The 20754-nt window shown below is 34.4% G+C and overlaps 2 protein-coding genes across 5 annotated transcripts in view; both read right to left on the bottom strand.

Moving 5' to 3' along the window:
• LOC132746873 (solute carrier family 12 member 2-like) overlaps positions 1-7023 on the bottom strand; it is a 109047-nt gene extending 102024 nt beyond the window's left edge. For 2 of the 3 annotated variants that reach the window (XM_060736152.1, XM_060736159.1), the window contains exons 1-2: positions 6414-7023; positions 3683-3805 (exon numbers count right to left, since the gene is read on the bottom strand). In XM_060736152.1, the coding sequence (XP_060592135.1) occupies positions 3683-3805; positions 6414-6770 (480 nt within the window). In that variant the 5' untranslated portion in view covers positions 6771-7023. The remainder of the gene's footprint in view (positions 1-3682; positions 3806-6413) is intronic. The other variant, XM_060736167.1, reaches the window with a different exon arrangement.
• Positions 7024-9185: 2162 nt separating this feature from the next.
• On the bottom strand, positions 9186-20511 carry LOC132746836 (uncharacterized). 2 transcript variants are annotated; one of them, XM_060736103.1, is made up of 10 exons: positions 20373-20511; positions 18445-18834; positions 17072-17434; positions 15881-16135; positions 15001-15090; positions 14232-14418; positions 13271-13462; positions 10072-10262; positions 9696-9826; positions 9186-9346 (listed from the first exon to the last, which is right to left on the bottom strand). In XM_060736103.1, the coding sequence occupies exons 1-10, from the start codon at positions 20419-20421 to the stop codon at positions 9245-9247; spliced, it is 1950 nt and encodes a 649-aa protein (XP_060592086.1). In that variant the 5' UTR covers positions 20422-20511; the 3' UTR covers positions 9186-9244. The 2 variants fall into 2 exon arrangements, with proteins under 2 accessions (XP_060592086.1, XP_060592094.1); XM_060736111.1 differs by having other exon boundaries at positions 15034-15090.
• Between the last annotated feature and the right edge of the window lie 243 nt (positions 20512-20754).

The following is a 20754-nucleotide window of genomic DNA, read 5'->3' as shown; positions in this document are numbered from 1 at the left end:
AACAGTAACTGGTTATTGTATTGAATTTGAGTCAGTCCCCTTTCAGAATGTTGTTCCTAAACAAATTCATTTAATGAGGAAGAACATAATGTTGTTGATTTGGAAGTGCAGGACCTTTTGAGGAAAGGTGCCATTGAAAGGTCTGTACCAGAACCTGGACAATATATTTCTACCATATTTACGGTATCCAAACCTGGTGGGAAGTTTAGACCCATTATTAATTGAAACATTTGAATAAATTTATCGTTTACGAACATTTTAAACAAGAACATTTTAATTTGGTGTTAGATTTGGTTCAAAAGTTTGATTATTTTTGTAAAATTGATTTAACTGACGCATATTTTGCTATTCCTGTCCACAAAGATTTTCGTAAGTTTTTGAAGTTTATGTGGAACGGAGTTCTGTACGAATTTGTTTGCTTGTGTTTTGGTTTGTCATCAGCTCCTAGAGTTTTTACCAAAGATTTTAAAGCCAATTTATGCTTGGTTTTAGGTATCAGGGTATAAGATGTTCATATTATATAGATGACTCTTTAAGCATGAACAGAGATAAAGAAATTTGTAGGAATGATACAGTTTTAATGTGTGACACTTTATCTTCTTTGGGTTATACAGTGAATAAAAAGAAATCTGTTCTTGTCCCCCACACAGAGGTTGATATTTTTTGGTTTTGTTTTGGACTCCGTTTTATTTATGGTTTTCCTGACAGATGAGAAAGTTCAAAAAATAGTTTCTTCGGCTTCTAATCTTCTACAGAAGGAGGTTGTTGTTGTCCGAGATCTGGCCTCTTTTATAGGGTTAGTGATCAATGCATTTTATGCAGTTCTCGAAGCCCCATTGCATTATAGAAGCTTAGAAAGAAATAAATTGATAGGTCTTGGTTTCTAACATGAATTTTGATAATAAGGTTGTCCTCAGTAAGGATAGTCGAGAGGAGTTGTTGTGGTGGAAAAATAATGTCACCATCAAAATTGGAAAACATATAAGGCCTGGACCAGTTGAATACTGGTTTATTGTGATGCTTCGTTTTGTTGGGTGGGGCTCGTATGATGAAGAACTTAATAAATCTGCTAATGGAAGATGGAATTCTTCTTTGTTTTGATAAATCTATAAAATTATCTGGAATTATTAGCTATTTTCAATGCAGTCCGAGCTTTGTATAATGAGGTGCGGGATACCCATATAGAGATAAAGTCAGACAATGTTTCGGCTATAGCTTATGTAAATGACCTAGGTGGAATGACTTCCTTATCAATGGATTTGTTGGCCAAAGACCTTTGGGAATGGTGCTTGTCTAGGGATATTTTTCTTTCTGCATCCTATATTCCTGGTGTAGATAATGTGTATGCTGATTATTTTTCAAGGAATTTCTCGGAGAGTACTGAATGGTCTTTGAAACCAGACATTTTTGAAAGAATTTGTGGAACTTTATTCAAACCTGATATAGACCTTTTTGCCTCTGAATGGAATAAGAAGTTAGATAGATATGTCTCATGGTTTTTCAGGAAGCACTGAAAGTGCTTATGATTCTTTTACAATGTCATGGTCTGGTTTTACTCCATATTTATTTCCTCCATTTAATTTGGTTGGGAAAGTAATGAACAAAGTTTTATCAGACAAGGTAAATAAGGCCATTCTTGTGTTTCCTTTTTGGAAATCAGCTACTTGGTTTCCATTGGTATTATATAATATTATTTCTTTTCAATCAGGCTACCTCGCCACAGAGACTTGTTATCTCAGGACACAACGGGAAAACACATCCTCTACAGAATTCTTTAACAATGGTCGCTGTCGTTATATCTGGGAAGCATTACAAAGTCAGGGAGTTTCAAGATCAACTGCATGTGTCATTACTGAAGCATGGAAGAAAGGAACCATCAAACAGTATGAATTCGCTTGGCGTAGCTGGTATTTTGGTGTTATAAACAAAGTAAAAGTCCCTTTTCAGCGTCTGAAGGTACTGTAGTGAATTATTTGTGTCATTTATTGTGTCTAGGTAAATCATATTCAGTGTTGAATACACACAAATCTATGCTTCTACAAACTTTACCTTTTTTCAACAATAGTTGGTGTGATAAGCCTTTCCTTATTAGTAAATTTATGAAGGGTGTTTTTCACCGAACCCCACCTAAACCTAGGTATTCTTTCACATGGGATGTTTCAGTGGTATTAAATTTCTTAAGAACTTTGTTTCCTTTGTCTAGTCTTAGTTTAAAGCTTTTAACATTTAAACTTACAGCTTTGATTGCGCTTTGTACTGCTCCAAGAGCACAAACTTTAGTTGCGCTGAACATTGATTTTATGGTGTTTCATGACAATAAAGTTGTTTTCCATATTTCGTCCTTGTTGAAGACAAGCAGGGTAGGACATAGTGCTTTCTCTTTAGTTTTGGAGAAGTATGATCCTGATGAGAAACTGTGTGTTGTGAAAACTTTGTTACATTATTTGAAAAGAACAGAGAGTTTACGGGAAAGTAAACAACTTTTAGTTTCTTTTGTGACATACAAAGGTGTTACTTCTAGTACTGTGGCTAGATGGTTGAGAGAAGTTTTATCCCCTCTCGGGTATTAATACAGATGTGTTTAAGGCACATTCTTTTAGGTCTGCAGCAGTTTCAGCAGCCTATACTAAGGGTGTTCAGTCAGTAATATCTTAAAACAGCTATGTGGAATACAGAGAAGAATTTTTATAAATTTTATTTCAGAAATTCTGTTCCTGATAATGCCGGGGTTGCTTTCCCCAGGGCAGTGTTATCTAATGTTTAGTTATTAGTTTTTGTGTGGGAATATATATTGGTTTGTTTATATCAGGCTTTGTTTTGTTTCATGCCTTTAAAAATGCTATTTGTATACATGTGCAAGGCCGAAGGCCTTACGAAAAATAATGTTCCCTCATCCAAGCTTTAGTGATGGATGAGGGCCATTATTCTAGTAAGGCCGGAGGCCTAAGCATGTATGCATTACCCACCTCATTGTTTTTCTTTATTTCTTTCCCCTCCTCTTGTAAAGGGTTTTATGCTGAAACAAAACTTCTTTAAAATATGATTATCAAACGCTCGAGTGATCATGATGTGTGTGACGTAGTACGACTAGTTTATTTTGCGTTTTTATCTTTGAAATGCGGTACCTATCTCGCGAACCTCGATAAACATGCTATTTGTATACATGCTTAGGCCTCCGGCCTTACTAGAATAATGGCCCTCATCCATCACTAAAGCTTGGATGAGGGAACATTTTTTGGAGTTACCCAAAACACAAACTGGTCTGAGAATGGACAGCGGAACGAATGGACAAGGCCAAATCTACAGATATCTACAACAAAAAAAGTGGTCACTGGCATGGGCATTAAAAACCTATTGTGAAATTAAGATAAACATAACCAGTCCTATTGTAAAACTAAAAATAAACTTAACTAAGAAAGAACTTGAATGAGTCTTTCATGTATACATGTATGCACTCAACCAGTCACTTTCTGGGTTTTTTTATCTCATTTTTCTGGGTTTTTCCTTTTTTTTTCGTTTTTTTTTCTTTGTTGTATTTTTTTTTGGAGATGGGGGCGATTGGAGAAGCTTTTCTGGCCATGTGAATAAAGCACAATGGTACAATGGCTTAAAATTTATCAAAAAGTACCGACATGTATTAGTAGTTAGTATTACTCTTTTATATGATAAATATACCACTTACAAGGACTCCTTTAACCCAGCCAAACTTGACGGCTGATTTGTTATCTTTAGGTTTTACTTCCTCGGGGTTGGTGTCCGTCTCCGACAGGAGCGGTTCCCGATGACGCTGCCGGTCTATATCATCCTAAAAATAAACAAAAAAGTTAAACTTCCTTCACATTGAATTGATCAACCCTTTGGCTTTTATCTGCTACATGTCTGTAATGTATTTGCCCTGGCTTGAATTTGAAAGTTTAAGAAATTTCAATACAATCAAAATTAAAGGGCTAGTCATTGAACCTTGTAAGACTTTGGATTTGGGGGTTGGCCTGGGTCATATTGGCAAAGGGCCATTGCTCAACAGTTTTAAAATTAAATTTTCACATAAAAAAATGTCAAAACTTGTCTATCACCATGGATGTGTTATAGACTAATTTCCTGTTTAAATGTTTAGATTTTCAGCAATCCACTCATTATTTAAATGGTTTGGAGAGGTCAACATCCTGAAATTGAGCAGCCATTGGTATTACCAGTACACAGTCTACACAGTACAGCAGGCATGAACATTAAATTTGAGCTGCGCCATGACAAAACCAACATAGTGAGTTTGCGACAAGCATGGATCCAGATCAGCCTGTGCATCAATGCAGTCAGGTCAGGAATCCATGCTGTTAGCTTACAAACCCTATAACAAGTAGAGAAACTGATAGCGAACATCATGGATCCTGATCAGGCAGGTCTGGATCCATGCTGGTCGCAAACGCACGATGTTGGTTTTGTCATGGCACGGCTCAATTTTGTAAATGACATGGACTCGGACACTCTCGTGGATAATGGATATTTGTGAATGCCATAGACAAACATGATACATGCACATGAAAAAAGTAATTTCTGAATCTGACTGTCAAAATCATTTCTAAATATCACAGATTTTTGACATTTTTGGAAATTTCCCAATTTCTGAGTGCCGAATATTTTTGAAGTTTATTGATTTTTTAAAAAAATTTTTTAAATTCTAAAAATATTTAATGTAAGATCTTTTTAAAATCATGACATTTGAAACAAAGGGCATTTTTACATTACCGGTCAAGAATTAAAACTTTGCCATGGTAATGTTGTATCAAAAAAATTTTGGTAGAGAAAATACTTTAATTTAATTTTTAAAAATTCATTCATTTCAGTTAAAAATTTTGAAACGAAATCAACCCTCATGTCAAAAAAAACTATAGTCCTACCAGCTGGTCTTTAATAAGCTACCACTTTTTCTATACAGCTTAGCTTTCAATTTAACCAATTTAACTTCACTGACAGAAACAATTAACTTACTATGTGTGTAATAATTTATATTGTAAATAATATATTGATAAACTTTTTTTGTTATACTAATGAATTAATAAATATTCTAGAGTAATACTATATTGGTACTTCAAAATGTGATATATTATGGTTACAGGCACATGAGAAAACTATTTATAGTATATTAATGGAACCATTATAGACACATATGTTACTAAAAAGCAATAAATCATAAATTTACATTATAAGGTTCAGTAATTTTTTTATTTTTCCTATAAATTTTGTATAAAATTCTTGGGTCATATATAGACCACTGCAAAAGCGAACTTAATTTACAGTCTCAAATTGAGGTATGTTTATATTATTAAGGTAAATGAAATTTAATATGTTTCTTTAAAACTTCAATTTGATATGAGCCGCGTCATGACAAAACCAACATAATGGGTTTGCGACAAGCATGGATGCAGACCAGCCTGCGCATCCGCGAAGTCTGATCAGGATCCATGCTGTTCGATTACAAACCCTATAACAAGTAGAGAAACTGATAGCGAACAGCATGGATCCTGATTAGACTGCGCGGATGCGCAGGCTGGTCTGGATCCATGCTGTTCGCAAACCCATTATGTTGGTTTTGTCATGACGCGGCTCATATTTCACTGATGATTTGCCCTTTCCTTGCTGGAACCAAAAGCCTTTGTCACCAGTATAGAGCTCGGCTGTGCCCAGCACTGCCCACACAGCCCAGCACTGCCCATCCATGCACCAGCAGTCTGACCAGGCCCTGTTGGCTAACCAACTTTAAAGTTTTAACTTGATTTCCAAAATATTTATAATGGAAAGTTTGATAAACAGATACTTAAGTTAAAATAAAGTCCAATTAAGAAATTTTGCAGGTTATGAATGGGTTAATGTACATGTATGTTAAGCAAAATTCTAGATAAAACTTTTCAATCAATTTAACATCTATATAGATGGTCACACTCTATAGAACTCTAGCCATTAAGATTGTGGAATGATAATCTAGATATGTTAACAGCTTTCAATGATTGTCCTCAATCTGGACCTGTCTGAAATCTGGTTCAGTACAGTCAAACCTGTGATAATGACCATCCAAATTACAGACTGCTTTCGCTAATTCATTGATTAATAACGACAATTGCTGATCACTAAATTGTAACTCGGATAGTATTGGTTCAACTATACAAGTTCTTCTATCTATCTATCTGCTACTATTGTCCACTTGTAGATCTAATGTCCACTTGTGATTGAGAGTGAACTACTGTATGTCTTAAATTGAATCTGGTTTGTTTTTTACATCAAAAAATAAAGACACATGTATGTAATTATTATGGATTCATCAGTGTCTGAGATACAGTCATCATCTTTTTAATATTTGAACAAAAATTACTAACTAAATTATCATCAAATGACCTTAACACGTGCACTGATTGACCTACCTTTTCCTCGTGTAATTCCGCTAAGGTTGGTCGAGACTTCAGAGGTGATGTGGCCGACAATAAATTCCTATAGTGGTCGACATGAGGTATGGCCTCTGTCGTGTTTCTACCGAATGTTTTTAAATGTGTTCCATATGCCGTGTAACTATTTTGATTATGTCCGTAAGTGTCATTAGGTAATGAAAAAGTTGTTGATGTCGCATCTTCAGCATCCCCCGCTACAGAACCATTTCCGACAGCAGTTTCCTGAATATTTTCTTCCTCACCTTCGTCATTTTCGTTCGCAAATTCAACTTTCGCCACCTGAAATCGGTGAGTTGAAGGAACTTTCTTCATTTCTTCAAGTGTCAAATTCATCTGTTATGGCTGATTCACACACTACACGTTTTGTCGGCTTTCCTCCATTATTTGTATGTAAACATTAAATACAAAATGCGCGCGCAGGGCTTTTCATTGATTTACCCGGGAAAACTGCGCATAACTAAAACAGTCATGAACTTCTGCGGTTGTATGATACTAAATAATCATTTTATCTCTGAATATCACCGTCAATTTAGATTCAGTTTTGCATATAAACTTTCATGCAATGTGAAAACATGCGAAAAAAATTGATAGAATGATCAGTAAAAGTTGTTTGTTTTTTTTCACGTTGACAAAGCTTTTAAAATGTCAAGGGAAGACCAGTTACTAAAGAGAACAGGTGTTGGCCGCCTGAAACTAGATCTAGTTACCGGTCGGGGGACACTAAAAAAACTACAATGATGCATTACATTGAAAGGATCAGAACTTTGAACAACGCTTTATTCGGAGTCAAAATTTAAATTTTAGATTTAACTTTTGTGATCGTTAAATATTTTTGGTGACGTTATGAAAGATTTTTGTGTGTGTTCTTTTGTTGTTGTTTTGTTTGTTGTTGTTTTGTTTTTCTTCGCTGGATATACAGTTATTAATTCTTAACACTTAGTACTTATATAGATACTATACATATGAAACTCAAATTTAAATAAAGGCACATTAATGCATACATTATTTCTCAGAAATGTATACAGTATATCTGTATTTTTGTTTAGAAAAGACAAACATTTGCAATCTGTTGTAATATTAATGAACTTGGAGAATTTTATAAAAATCATATGCAGTGACGAAACAGGCGCAAGACACACTATATCATTATACTGTATACATACGCTTATATACTATATATATATTTAAAGAATATTCTTTATAATTATATAGTATATATGTGTATACATGTTTGTTATATACTAAATTAAATATAAATGAAAAATTGAGAAATATATTGATGAAATAAAATGCGTATTTTCATTTTCCGTATTTTCACTGTAAAATTTATTTTCCACCGCTGTGAAACATATTTTTTTGTATTTTCGCTGATGTCTTGCCGAGAAAAAATAGAAACAAAAAATTCAAGTTTTTTTTTTCTGCTATAAATACAGGATTTATATTTTCATCTTGTGATATGAAAATTATCATATTTCACTGATTGGATACCGCCACTCATGAAATATTTATTTTCAATAAATCCTGTAATTATATGAAAAAAACTTGAATATTGATAAGTGTGTCTAGCGCCTTTGGTTTTACATAAAAGCTTGCGAGGACTCTCGTGAAAAGTTCATATATAGCAAAATTAATTTGATTTTCATACAAACTTATTATAACTATGGTTTTCTTATATTGACAATGTCTAGATAAGCAAATGAATGCTCCCTTTTTAACTGTTTTGCAAGGACACCAAATATAAAATGGCCCTTTATATTAGGTTTGATGTATATTTCGAAATATAAAGTGAATAGAGTTCACAATGTTACATACACCGTCACCTGGTTTAACTCCTTTTAAATCATATAAGGAGTTAACTGAGGTCACTAAGGTTTCAGATACACGTACTGAGTTGTTTATGATATCAGACGCTGCTAATCGTGATAATTCAGCAATAAAAACGTAACTTATCTGTCAAGTCTGTCCTGAATTACCTATTCTAAAATTAAATTATTATAAAACATACTTTACTTACCTAAAAAAATCATATATAAACGAAGCACTTGTGATTAAATGTTTAAATTACTTATATTTTTAACAGTAACATATCGTAGCGGTTTTATTATCACAAAACATGTTTACAATTGTTTATGAACAGAACAGAACAGAACAGAACATTTATTTCACTTGTACAACATGTACATCGTGCACATAAATAACATATTTACACAACACAATTATAGTCACACAATCTATTTAAAACAAAACAAATGTTATATTAACCAATGAGTTATTAAGAGGATGATTATGATTAAATGTATATATTTTGACTCATTTGTTTATTTCTACGATTAAAAGCAATCTTACTAAATTTACAAAGTTTAACAAGAGTATCTTTTTCCCTGCAATTTAACAATTCGATAAGTTTAAGTTTTATGGACTACATCAGTTAACAAAGGAATGCTGATGAAGTTATGGATTTTAAAGTAGCTTTTATTCTCACTAAGCTAGTATTCTATTTAGTTGTTTGAGTCTCATAAGATTATAAGTAGCATATGGGACAGACCCATAATATAATTATACTATTATTTTATTCCTGAGCATTTTAACTCCGATCGTCCTTTATTCTACAAACACTCAAAGTTGATACAACGTATCTATTTCGTAACTATACTACATGTTTATATAGCCTTAACACTCATTTGGCCGTATTTTAAATGCATCACAGTTGAAACTGCTTTGCTGATTAAAAGATAAAAAATACTCTAATTCTTTTTTACTACTTGTATTTCAATACAAAGCAACAGCACCGCCAAACATCAGTGTCATTATGCACGTTTATACATGTGCAACATTTGGTGATGTCCCTCTCCTAAGGTATAGTAGGCCGAGCCATCCAATGACCAACATACCGCCTCCCCTGCCCTCTCCTGAATTAAAGAAAGCAATTAATTAAAAACAAATCTATTTCCAAATGACATGTGTAATAGATAATAATTTTGCTTAATGTATCATTATTATTTTAAATGTACTTGCAAACATTGATTATTTAGCATTTATCATGAACCAAATCGTTAGAATGTTTGAAACCCAGTTGTGGCGATTTTGAGTTGTTGTTTTTTATAATGAAGGAATATTGTTTCAAGGAACTTAAATGCTAAATGTGGACACTGGAAAAAGAGCCAGACCTCGATCGTTGCATTTTCTTTTTCGGCTTTACGGACTTGCCTCAGAACACAGCGGGTTGTGGGTTTAAACCTAATTCTCTAGGGCTTATACCTTATGGTACGGAACCTTAATCCCAGGTTGTGTCAGTGCCGCGACTATGTCGCCGTCCGCCAGTTTCCAGTAGTAAATATGATCCTTAGTCTTCACTAAAACTTCTGTGCCATCTGGTGAAATATCTCCTCCTGCAAGGGAGATGATCGTAATTTGAAATTCAAATAGTTTCAACAGATTTGCCTCCCTTTTTACCAATATTACATACATATATTTCTTAATTTAAAATTTTAAGAAACCTTATTTGATTTGGTTATAGTATGTTATAATTATTCTATATAACCCCTAAAATTATAGAGTCTATGCAACTGTTAATTTTTTTCATCTAATATGCCTAATGGTGTTCAGAAGAAACTATTTCACACATACACGTTACCTGCAGGGTCATGATGGTGTGATGACGGTACAGAAAGGTATGATCCTGAGTCTATATAAACCCGATTTTTCTGGCCCCATGCCTGTGCTGGTAGTTTAGCAATCTTACCATGTCCACCGACCTTGGTACTGATCACGTAAATGTCCGCATTGTTATCCACCATGATTGTATCGGCCGCAACCTCCGTCCAGCTTTACAAATATAGATAATACATGACGTGATATAGGGCATTCAAGAACATAAAGTACCGACCACCGTCTCCGTCCAGCTTTACAGATAAGATAACAACTGATATAGGACATTCAAGAACATTAAGATCGACCGCCGTCTCCGTCCAGCGTTACAAATGCAGATAATACATGACGTGATTTGGGGCATTAAAGAAAACAAAGTATCAGCCGTTGTCTTCGGCCAGCGTTACAAATGTAGATAATACATGACGTGATTTAGGGCATTAAAGAACACAAAGTATCAGCCGTTGTCTTCGGCCAGCGTTACAAATGCAGATAATACATGGCGTGATTTAAGGCATTAAAGAACATAAAGTATCAGCCGTTGTCTTCGGCCAGCGTTACAAATGCAGATAATACATGACGTGATTTAAGGCATTAAAGAACATAAAGTATCAGCCGTTGTCTTCGGCCAGCGTTACAAATGCAGATAATACATGGCGTGATTTAGGGCATTAAAGAACATAAAGTATCAGCCGTTGTCTTCGGCCAGCGTTACAAATGCAGATAATACATGGCGTGATTTAAGGCATTAAAGAACATAAAGTATCAGCCGTTGTCTTCGGCCAGCGTTACAAATGCAGATAATACATGACGTGATTTAGGGCATAAAAGAACATAAAGTATCGGCCGTTGTCTTCGGCCAGCGTTACAAATGCAGATAATACATGGCGTGATTTAAGGCATTAAAGAACATAAAGTATCAGCCGTTGTCTTCGGCCAGCGTTACAAATGCAGATAATACATGACGTGATTTAAGGCATTAAAGAACATAAAGTATCGGCCCGTGTTCGATTCCCAAACGGCGCAGGCCACTTTGATTAGATCATGAAATCCTTTCAACGGTTATTCCTTTCTGCAAATGCACTGTAACTCTGCTCTTCGGTGTAAAGAAGTTATCAAGTTCCTTGCAAAAGTGAAGGCAACTATACACTATAGTTCTGGTAAAGTGTTTGACAGCCTGCCCAGGAACGATGCGGTGCCGTGATAAATTCAATGTGGCTTACTGTCGTGATCCGGAGTGAAAACTGCCAACACCACTACAAAATATCGGCAGCGACCTCAGACATGCTTTACAAATTCAGATATACTTGATATATAGAACATCAGAAATTCAAGTTGTTTAATGTGTATATTTACTGTTATATATTTATCATTTATTTACAGATATGTTTTCCCTGTATTTATAATAATGCAAATAAATTTCTGGAATTCTGATTGGCTTAAACACTTTGTATACTATGCCGCATATACCGTGAAGAACCGAAGAAAGCACACGTAAACAATGTATTCCTACATCGTTGTAGGTGCATAAATGTGTTCATTGTGTTTTGTTCTTTATGACACATTTCTCCTCTCAAAAATTCATTACTTCCAAAAATAGTAAAAACTTAAACTACAACAGTGACCCCCTATACTTGAACTACATTTTATTGCGCTGCGCTTGTGTAGCGGTTGATGAAGTACATGTTCGTCTTTTTTTCCCGCGCTTCTTTGAAAACAACTAGTCTAAAGTTGCTGGGTTTTCAAACTCGATCAAAATTTGTGAACAATGTATTATTAATTCGTTATAAAATTATTGGCCGGATATACGGAAGAATATAGCCTGAATGAGAGAAATATAAAAAATATCCCTCGACTACCTCATTCAGGAATAAACATGTTCTCTCGCAACTTGTATACCTAGTATATATAGTGGTGTAAAATGCTATAAATGTCATATGTATGATATACACTTGATCACACAGACACAAATGGCTGACTTACGTAATACTTTTGCAACTATAAACACCGAAATGTAACCATATAAACACTTAAAAATCAATGTTAAAACACACAGAAATTACTGTTAAAACTTAAAACACAAAAAAATCAAATGTAGAAAACATTAGAAAATCGAGTGTAGGACAAAAGCCCCCCCCCCCCCCCCGGACGAAAGCCTCCCATCTTAAAATGACAAGGTGGACAAAAGCCCCCCCCCCCATGAAATTTACACATAGGACACCCCCCACCCCATTAAAAATACAGGTAGGACAAAAGCCCCCCCCCCCCCCATCTTTTATCACACACACAGGTGCTCAAATTCATCAAATTTCACACAAACTTTTAAATAAAAATGAAAAGAATTTGATTTAATGTTTATTTATATATTGAAGTGATAACAAAGTATATGATAACAGATGGAATAATGCATGCAATACTGAATTATAGCTTTTCATATTTTCATATACACAACAAGGGTAAGAAGAGTAGTAATGTATAATCACTTTTGTAAAGGGATCAAATTAATATCCTTAGCACTATGTTTCCTACATGTGATGTCCATACATAATTTCATCTTTTAAACACATAAAAAACACAACTTTAATACACTATATGTAAATTTGATTGACCATGGGGGGGGGGGCTTTTGTCTTACCCTTACTTTTTTATGGGGCGGGGCTTTTGTCCTATGTGTAAAATTCATGGGGGGGGCTTTTGTCCACCTTGTCATTTTTAGACGGGGGGGGGGGGCTTTCGTCCGGGGGGGGGGGGGCTTTTGTCCGTATCCCTAGAAAATCAACACAGAAATATCGAAAAGTTAAAGAAAATCAATGTTCAAAAACAAACCCAGGAAATCAATGCTATCAAATAGAAAATCTATATTATTTACATAAAATGATGTTATAAACCCAGAAAATCAATATTATAAATACACAAAAAATCAAAATGCATCACTCAGTGTAATGTATAAATAAGAGTATAAAAGTCAACTTAAATTGAAGCATATAATTCAATTATTCATGTTATAAAAACAACATTTAAACACATCTGGATAATAAATACAGAAAATCCATGCTCTAAACACAAATTTCATATGTAATCACAATTAATATTGTTAAAAACACAGGAAATAAATCAATAACATAACCAGACTTAATCAATATCAAACCAAGAATACAAACTAAGAAATAAAAACTAATACTAACTTGTACTTGTAGGTTGAATCAGGTGCTACTGTTTGATTAACCAGTGCGTCTGGTTCAACGACACGGTAAATTGTTCTCTTATGGACACCATGATGATAGTTACCATCGTCAAGGATATAGATGCACGTGCGTTTATCTCCTTTGGCACATGGACCTACAGCTATATCTTCCCAATCGTTGTTATACGCTGGGCTAGAATAACAAAAAAGTACGAATTGAGAGAGAATTTTTGAAAATGTACACAATGCTAGAATAACAAAACATACACATTGTAGCCAATACCCGCCCAATATACGCTAGCCTGTTGGTTTTCTATTAAAGGCACATTAAAGTAATAAATCATCAGATAAATGTTGCTCATTAAATCCTTGTTTATTGGAGCCGAGACCCCTAAGGAGCTTCCTGTTAGTCATAATACTGCATGCCTGGAGACAAGTTGCCGACATAATGCTTGCGGTCATGCAGGCGTTATCAGCAGATTACTCTTAGAGCCTCTTACTGTACATGTATATTGTCACATTTATTCGGTCTATTATTAAAAACAACTGCCTGTTTTTAATGACACAATGTCATCATGCCATAATTACCTGTAATGTGTTGAATCTAAAATATAACCCATTTTTTTCTGAGTGTATTCAAAAGATGTTTATTTTATATTTCAAAAGAGGCCAGTTTTTTTTTCCAAATATCAATATGAGCATAATATATCTTTAAGAAAAAAGGCAACTGAAACTGGCACCTGAGCACAAAATGCTTTTAAATATGCATGTATATTGTTATTAGAAAACATGATCTCTGTCCCGACCACTACATTATCTTTCTGATAACTATCGGCTTTGTTTGTTACAATTGTCAAGAAAACACGCCTGGTTTGTTCAATCAAACCGAGTCTGCAATTCTTATGTTATTTTGTTGTGATTAATGCTTCCGAGGGATCACTTTGTTTCCAGAATTTTGTTACCTGATGTTAAGCGTGGCAACCACCCGAGCCGTAGATGCATTGATCGCAAACAGCCTCGGCGAATCACCGTTATCATTGTGTGAGTACAGAATACCAGGATGCAGACGACTTGCAGCAAGTCCCGAAGCTTCGTCGAGCTCAGAACTGTCTATCCGACCCTGATTTATCATTTGGGAAAACGTCGGGACTGAAAATATATCATGTTTATGCATGAAGTGAGCAGTATCATCAGTTATATAACTTATATTCTTCTCTTATATTCTTCATAATTTGAAGATATGCCAGTTGAAATTAAAGTAAAGTTATATCAAGTAAAATGGCTGACAGTCAAGGTCAAATTGGGTCAATGTCAGATCAAATTCAGTTATGCTTTTCTTTTCTCCAAAGGGTTGTTTACTCTGATTATGGCACAATCCATTTATTGATGCAAAGATATAGTTACAAGGGCAGCGATACCCTAAAGAGAGCGCCGATAGATTTTAAGCATTGCCAGAATATCTTACAGACATTGCAAGAAATAAACGTGTAGCACTATAAGCAATCCCAAAACAAACGTTGTCTCTGTGCATTGTGATAAGAGCGTGGTGAGCCGTAAGGGAGCTGTAATGACGTAGTTATAGCTCTTTGATCGCAGTTCGAACGCTGAGATTATTCGTGTTTTTTTGCATGGAGAAATTCATATTGTATGTGGTATGCAGATAGCATCTTTCTGTTTTGGCATTCTACAGAGATTCCATACTTTTCACATTTGGTATTTAAATGTACATACTACCACTATCTCGATGAGCTGTTGTTGCCTTACCTTCTGTAAGACCTGCAGTTGTTTGTGGGAGAGTCGGTGCTGGTGTGGTAGTATTTCCTATAAGGGACAAATAGACACTGCAAAAGTTTTCATTTCATTATAATTTGAGTAAATATGAATATTTACAGTATATTTATAGTACAAGATCTTTTTAACAAACCTTTTCAATTTTCTTATAAAAGACTATCATGTTTCTGTTTCTTTAATACCGTTCATTTGTTAGCGGGAAGCATATTTCCTATACGTTTAGCTATACATTATATGTACCAGTTTTTCTGACATTTATTAAGGAGATTCTACATTGAGTTAGAAATTATCCCCATCCTAAACAAAAAGTATTGTCCACCGGTAACATATTGCTTAAGTATTAATCAACGGAATAGACAAACAAGTCGAATGTTAATACTTTAAGCCAGAACCATTTATAATCAGCCATACCAAATTCCAGAAGTCAGCAGTGAGTAGCACGTAGCACCTGGTAATACTATAGTAGGTTCAATAATCAACAGGGGAGAAGATTCGGGCATGAATCCGTTATGGCCGTAAAGCAGATATCCAAGAAAAGCAGCATCAGCAATAGAAGAGGAGCAATGACTGACCGCAATGAAAATAGCACTTTCGTTATGATTGATCATGAAATCCTTTCTACGGTCATTTACACTGTACCTCTGCTCTGGCTTACTGTCGTGATCCGGAGTAGAATAAACAAAACACTAGAGACATTTTAAGCAATAATCCAAAAGATGACAATGCATGTTAGAAATGTCATATTGATGAGAGCACGGTGGCGCTTAAAATTTAATTTTCAAAATTTCAAAGCAAATGATATCAATAAAATTAAACTTACTGACATCAATATACACAGTTTCATGGGCGGTATGTTTGATTTGAGCGTATACATTATACACTAAGCAAGTATATACTCCTGTGTTTTCAATCTGAATGTTGGTAAGTGACACGTTTGGACCATGTACCACTGTTCCATTAGGCAAAAACCAGGAATATATTGGTGGCGGATTTGCATCTGCTACACAATTCAAAGTCAAAATCTTAGTTCCTACATCAACTGTTTTGTCACCTATAGCAGTTACTACTGGAGGGTCTGAAAAATTAACAAAGATTAATAATGTATTAGTAGGTGAAAAGGTACTTTTTGCATGTTATGAGTGTAAATTGATTAAAATAAACATTGCAAAATTTGTACCATAAAACAGTTACATAGAGGATCAAGGTGTTTGTACTAGTACGTAAAAAGATACATTTTTTGGATGTAATAAGTGAATATTGATAGTTAACTTTAGCATTGCAGAATTTGTACCATGGAACAGTTTCATAGAACTTTCAAGGAGTTTCAGTAACTGAACACACCAAACAAAATGCAATCTAGTCGTGAAGATTGTTTTCGTCTTAATTGGTAGCTGAGGCAAATCATCACTGCGACTAGTACATAGAGGTTATCTTTCTTTTTGATATAGTGCACGTAGTAATATCTTTGATAAAGTCATATTGTGAAAAGAGTTTCTTAAAATATTTCATCCATCATATGGAGTTACAGTTTTCAAATAGTTATACACTTTTTACCATTTTAATGGATTTTTTTGTGGTTGTTATTTGTTTTTCGACGAATTTAACTCGTTTTTGTCTTTGCAATATCTCGGCAGTCGTTCAATCTACCGACTCCTGGATAACTAACCAGTAATTACCTATTTATTTTCAATTACCAAATTATTTTCAAGTTACCGATTTCTAACTCAGTTTGATTTCTGACTCAGCGGCGGGTGACAAATGGTTATTAGAAAAAATGTCCAAGAACAAATGCCACTGAGAAACTGAACCTACGCCTCACCTAAGGATCGAACCAGTGACCCCTGGGTTACTAATCTGATTCTCTCTTATGCTCTCCCTATTGAGCAATTTAATCTATAAACATCAAGGGGCTCATTCTAATGCGAACATTTTTGAACGAAAGGTTAGCCATAACTGTAAACAAAGTAAGAACAGAGATTGAAAGCCAAGTACATTCTATAAAGATACTTACAATATACAGGGATATTTTGAGTTTGCGCATAACCATCTCCAAATTCATTGTAGGTATCATGTTGAACTGTACATCGCACTATCATGTTATTGAACGACCTGAGCATTGTCAAATGAAGTGTTGATGCCTGTTTAGAACTACAAGTACTTGGTTGGAACACGGTTGCTTGCGATATTGCCATAGCAGATGCATTGATCGGATCTGTATAGTTGCTACCAAGATAATAAAACCAGCCAAGATGGCCGGCTTTTTCATTTCCCACATCGCCAATACATTGAAATATCACGTTATCGCCCTCTTTAATAAATGTGTTTGGTGTATATGAAATTGTTGTACCTTGTTCAAATAATGCGTTTGGGTTTGCTGAAAATTCAGCAAAGAAATTTTGAAATAATATAATTTCTTTTATAGTGACTACTGAAATGTCGGAATGAAATATATGAAGAGCTCCGCTAAGGTGGGGGAATAATAAACCGTTTTGATTGCACTTGATGGTATAATTCTATCATATTCATATGCGCAGTACAACAAAAACCATTCATTTCGAATAAAATGCTGTTAAGTCGTGTAATTTTCACAAAATAACCTGCGATCAGGTCACTTTCGACTAACACTTGCGGTGACTTCGATATTACATATCTTCTTATTACTTGAAATGAATGACAGCTTTATTAACTTTAAGAGTAATCAATTCCCTACCATTTGGTACAATGCTTTTGAAAAAATGTAAGTTACTGCAGTTTACATGGTTTTGGAGGGGGGGGGGATAGAGGGGGTAAGGGTTGTGGTGGCAGGGGTTAGTGACCAATCAACGCGCCGACACCTGTGGTAGAAATCAACAAGAATCGACAGAAATTTTAACGAAAGAAATATTTATTAAAGTCATTTTTACACAGAGCTACTAATTGGTCTATCAAGTGAATTAAAGACATTGATAAACGTCATAGATGGGCAAGAGCCCTGAAATGAATAATTCTCTCGGGGCCATTATTTTTTTTGCGGGCCGATTTTCACCTTTTGGCCCTACTCTGCTGTGTAATAATCTCGGACGGAAAAACACCATATTATACCATGTCCTTAAGTCATATGCGATCAGGAGTATAAAATCTTCTCAAATATATTTTAAATTCATGAAAGTGTCACAACTTGTAAGTAAAAATAGTTTAATTATCAGAAGAGTTAATGTAAAATTCTCTCAAAAATAATAGAATTATATCTTTGAAAAGTGATTTAATTATATTTAGATCCAAAGTACAAATTAAATAGCGGTGATTAAGACTTACGACGTCACTTTGGTGCTTAGGAAATGCTGTACAACAGTCACACCTTTCTTTAAAAATCTCAAAAAAAAGGTTACATGAAGTTATTTTTACCTTTAACAATTACTGCCACAGAATCTTCAACTGTTTTTACAGCACCATCCGTATACAATGCCTTACAATTGTATGTTGCTTTGTCTTCACACTCTATCGTATTGAAAACGAGAGTTGCTGTTTTACTTTGCTCCGTTGGTTTTGTGGCTATAGTCCTATGTTCCAACGCCGTATCTTGATATGTTACATTTAAAGGACTGCTTGGATTTTGAAAGGTCACAATAGTTTCGTAGGTTTCAGTAGTACCAGTGCCTCTTTTCCTCTGGAGCTCTATTGAAAACAGTTGGTCATTTGCCGTAAGTGTATAATGGCAAGATAATGTAAATGGATTATCACCAAGAATAGCCTTGTCGGCACTTGTCGATGCAGTAAGTGTAAAGGATGAAACATCTGAAAACAGAAAAAATGGCTTGTTTTATAAGCTATCTCAAGAAATATGAATATAACTTATCAATTATGCCTAAAATATTTTTTTTTCTAGATATTTTAGAGATGAAAACCCGATAAGTCGCAGGACACTGAATTATAAGATACTGGAAACTGAAAACAAAGCTGCCAAAGTGATGTGATTGTTAAAAATAACCGCCTTATAATGCAGGAAATGAAATGAATCGACCAAAGTATCCAAAAAGTGTAAATAATAGCCGATACTATATATATAATAAAATAAATATGTTCGTCATATTAATATAAGACCAAACCACTTTCTTTTTATTTCTTATCTTGATTATTTGAGTTCATACACTTTGAAGTTCATAGAGAAGGTACGAAAAAGATAAGAAAAGTAACACAACACCCCCAAATAGCGCTCAACAAAACAACCCTTGCAGAGTCAATGGCTCCTAACATGATTAATTTTACCAGGAAATGTCAACATACACTCAGAGGCACGTAAAACAAACCCGACACTTACATTTTTCTGTATAAATATTTTATTTGTGAACGGATTTTGTTCAAATTTGAACCATACAAAATTCAACATATACAGAAAAAAGCAAGTGTCGGGTTATAAGTACCTCTGATTGTATCCTTACAGTTACTTGATAGTGACCGCCAGCATCATTTCAAAACTTTGTCATTTCTTTGTTTTTGACGAAAAATTGCCCTGTTTGTTATACAAACACTTATTTAACCTTATTTGCTACCTTATTGTAATTTACATTTAAAAGTACATGTGTTAATAACATAACTGGCATGATTTTAAAACAGACAAAATAGAGAAAAACAGGGGCATTTCATTACATTATAAATTCTTCTTATTAATGAGTTTTTTGTCTAAGCTCAACATTTTTTTTACCAATATTTTACCATTTTAATTTTACGTTGTATTCTCATTGGATACCGTTCTAGTTCCCCGTAAAGACCAGCTAGATAAGTTGATTTTTAACGCTAAGTGTCTTTCATAAAGAAATTACAGTATATACGCTCAAAATCCTTCATATAATATGGACAAAATTATCTATGGCAAATTAGAGAAGAATGTATTTTCAAGGCGCGATGACTGGGATATTGTCCGTTGTTGCTTTTCGGATGTCATATATGTTGCTCTTTTAGTTTGAACCCTTGATAAGTCATCAGACATGACTTCTAATATTTTGTTTTAAAGAGATTTGCATTAAAATTTGCCCGATTGAGCACTGCAAGCAATGTTCATTAGTGAGCTAGACATTGAGATAATTCTTTTAAACGCTTTTGTACCCAAGAGCCACAATCCCATAGCAATATTGGCAGAAAAAGTATTCTTTCATTAAAAAATAAAGTAAAAATTATTTAAAAAATTATTTTTGGTTTTATAAAATTGTTGTTTTGTACAAGTATGGGTCAAATCCATTAACTACTAATCATGATAAAAAATAACATTTGATAATAATAATATTCATTAAAGAAATACAGAGTATGATTTTATGATTTTTTTTAAATGAACTTACCTCTATTACATGCAAATAGTAATAGAATAAACAAGTAACATGCACTCATTTTGCTGTCCTTAAGATAAATGAAAGCGGTGCTATGATTAAAATCAAGGTTTTGATTTATCACGTTTAGTCCTCCCGCGTGTGTATAATGTATATATTTAGACATGTATCTTTCTTATCTATAAAAGATTTGTGGATTGTTTGGTTCAGAGTACTTTGAAAATCTTGTCATCGCACTGCTTACATAGGTTATCTCCCTTCATCAGTCGATGGATACATAGAAGAATCAAAGTCATTTTGGGGTCAGATCGCACTCCCAGACGTGATACGCCCCTGCAAACACCGGTATGTTTCATCGATAAAACTGGTTTTCAAGCAATTTTCACATAAATAA

The sequence above is a fragment of the Ruditapes philippinarum genome, unplaced genomic scaffold (assembly GCF_026571515.1).
Source record: "Ruditapes philippinarum isolate M1 unplaced genomic scaffold, ASM2657151v2 ctg3082_1_1_1_1, whole genome shotgun sequence".
NCBI classification, from domain to species: domain Eukaryota; kingdom Metazoa; phylum Mollusca; class Bivalvia; order Venerida; family Veneridae; genus Ruditapes; species Ruditapes philippinarum.
This window is presented reverse-complemented; position numbering and strand designations above follow the sequence as displayed.

What these genes read in the sequence shown, in the direction of transcription:
- LOC132746836 (XM_060736103.1), bottom strand. Translation starts at nt 20,421, where the DNA reads ATGAGTGCATGTTACTTGTTTATTCTATTACTATTTGCATGTAATAGA. An exon ending in TGTGGCAGTAATTGTTAAAG is followed by an intron (nt 17,435 to 18,444) that starts GTAAAAATAACT and finishes CTGAATTTTCAG; the next exon opens with CAAACCCAAACGCATTATTT. An exon ending in GATTCAACCTACAAGTACAA is followed by an intron (nt 10,263 to 13,270) that starts GTTAGTATTAGT and finishes ATATTTGTAAAG; the next exon opens with CTGGACGGAGGTTGCGGCCG.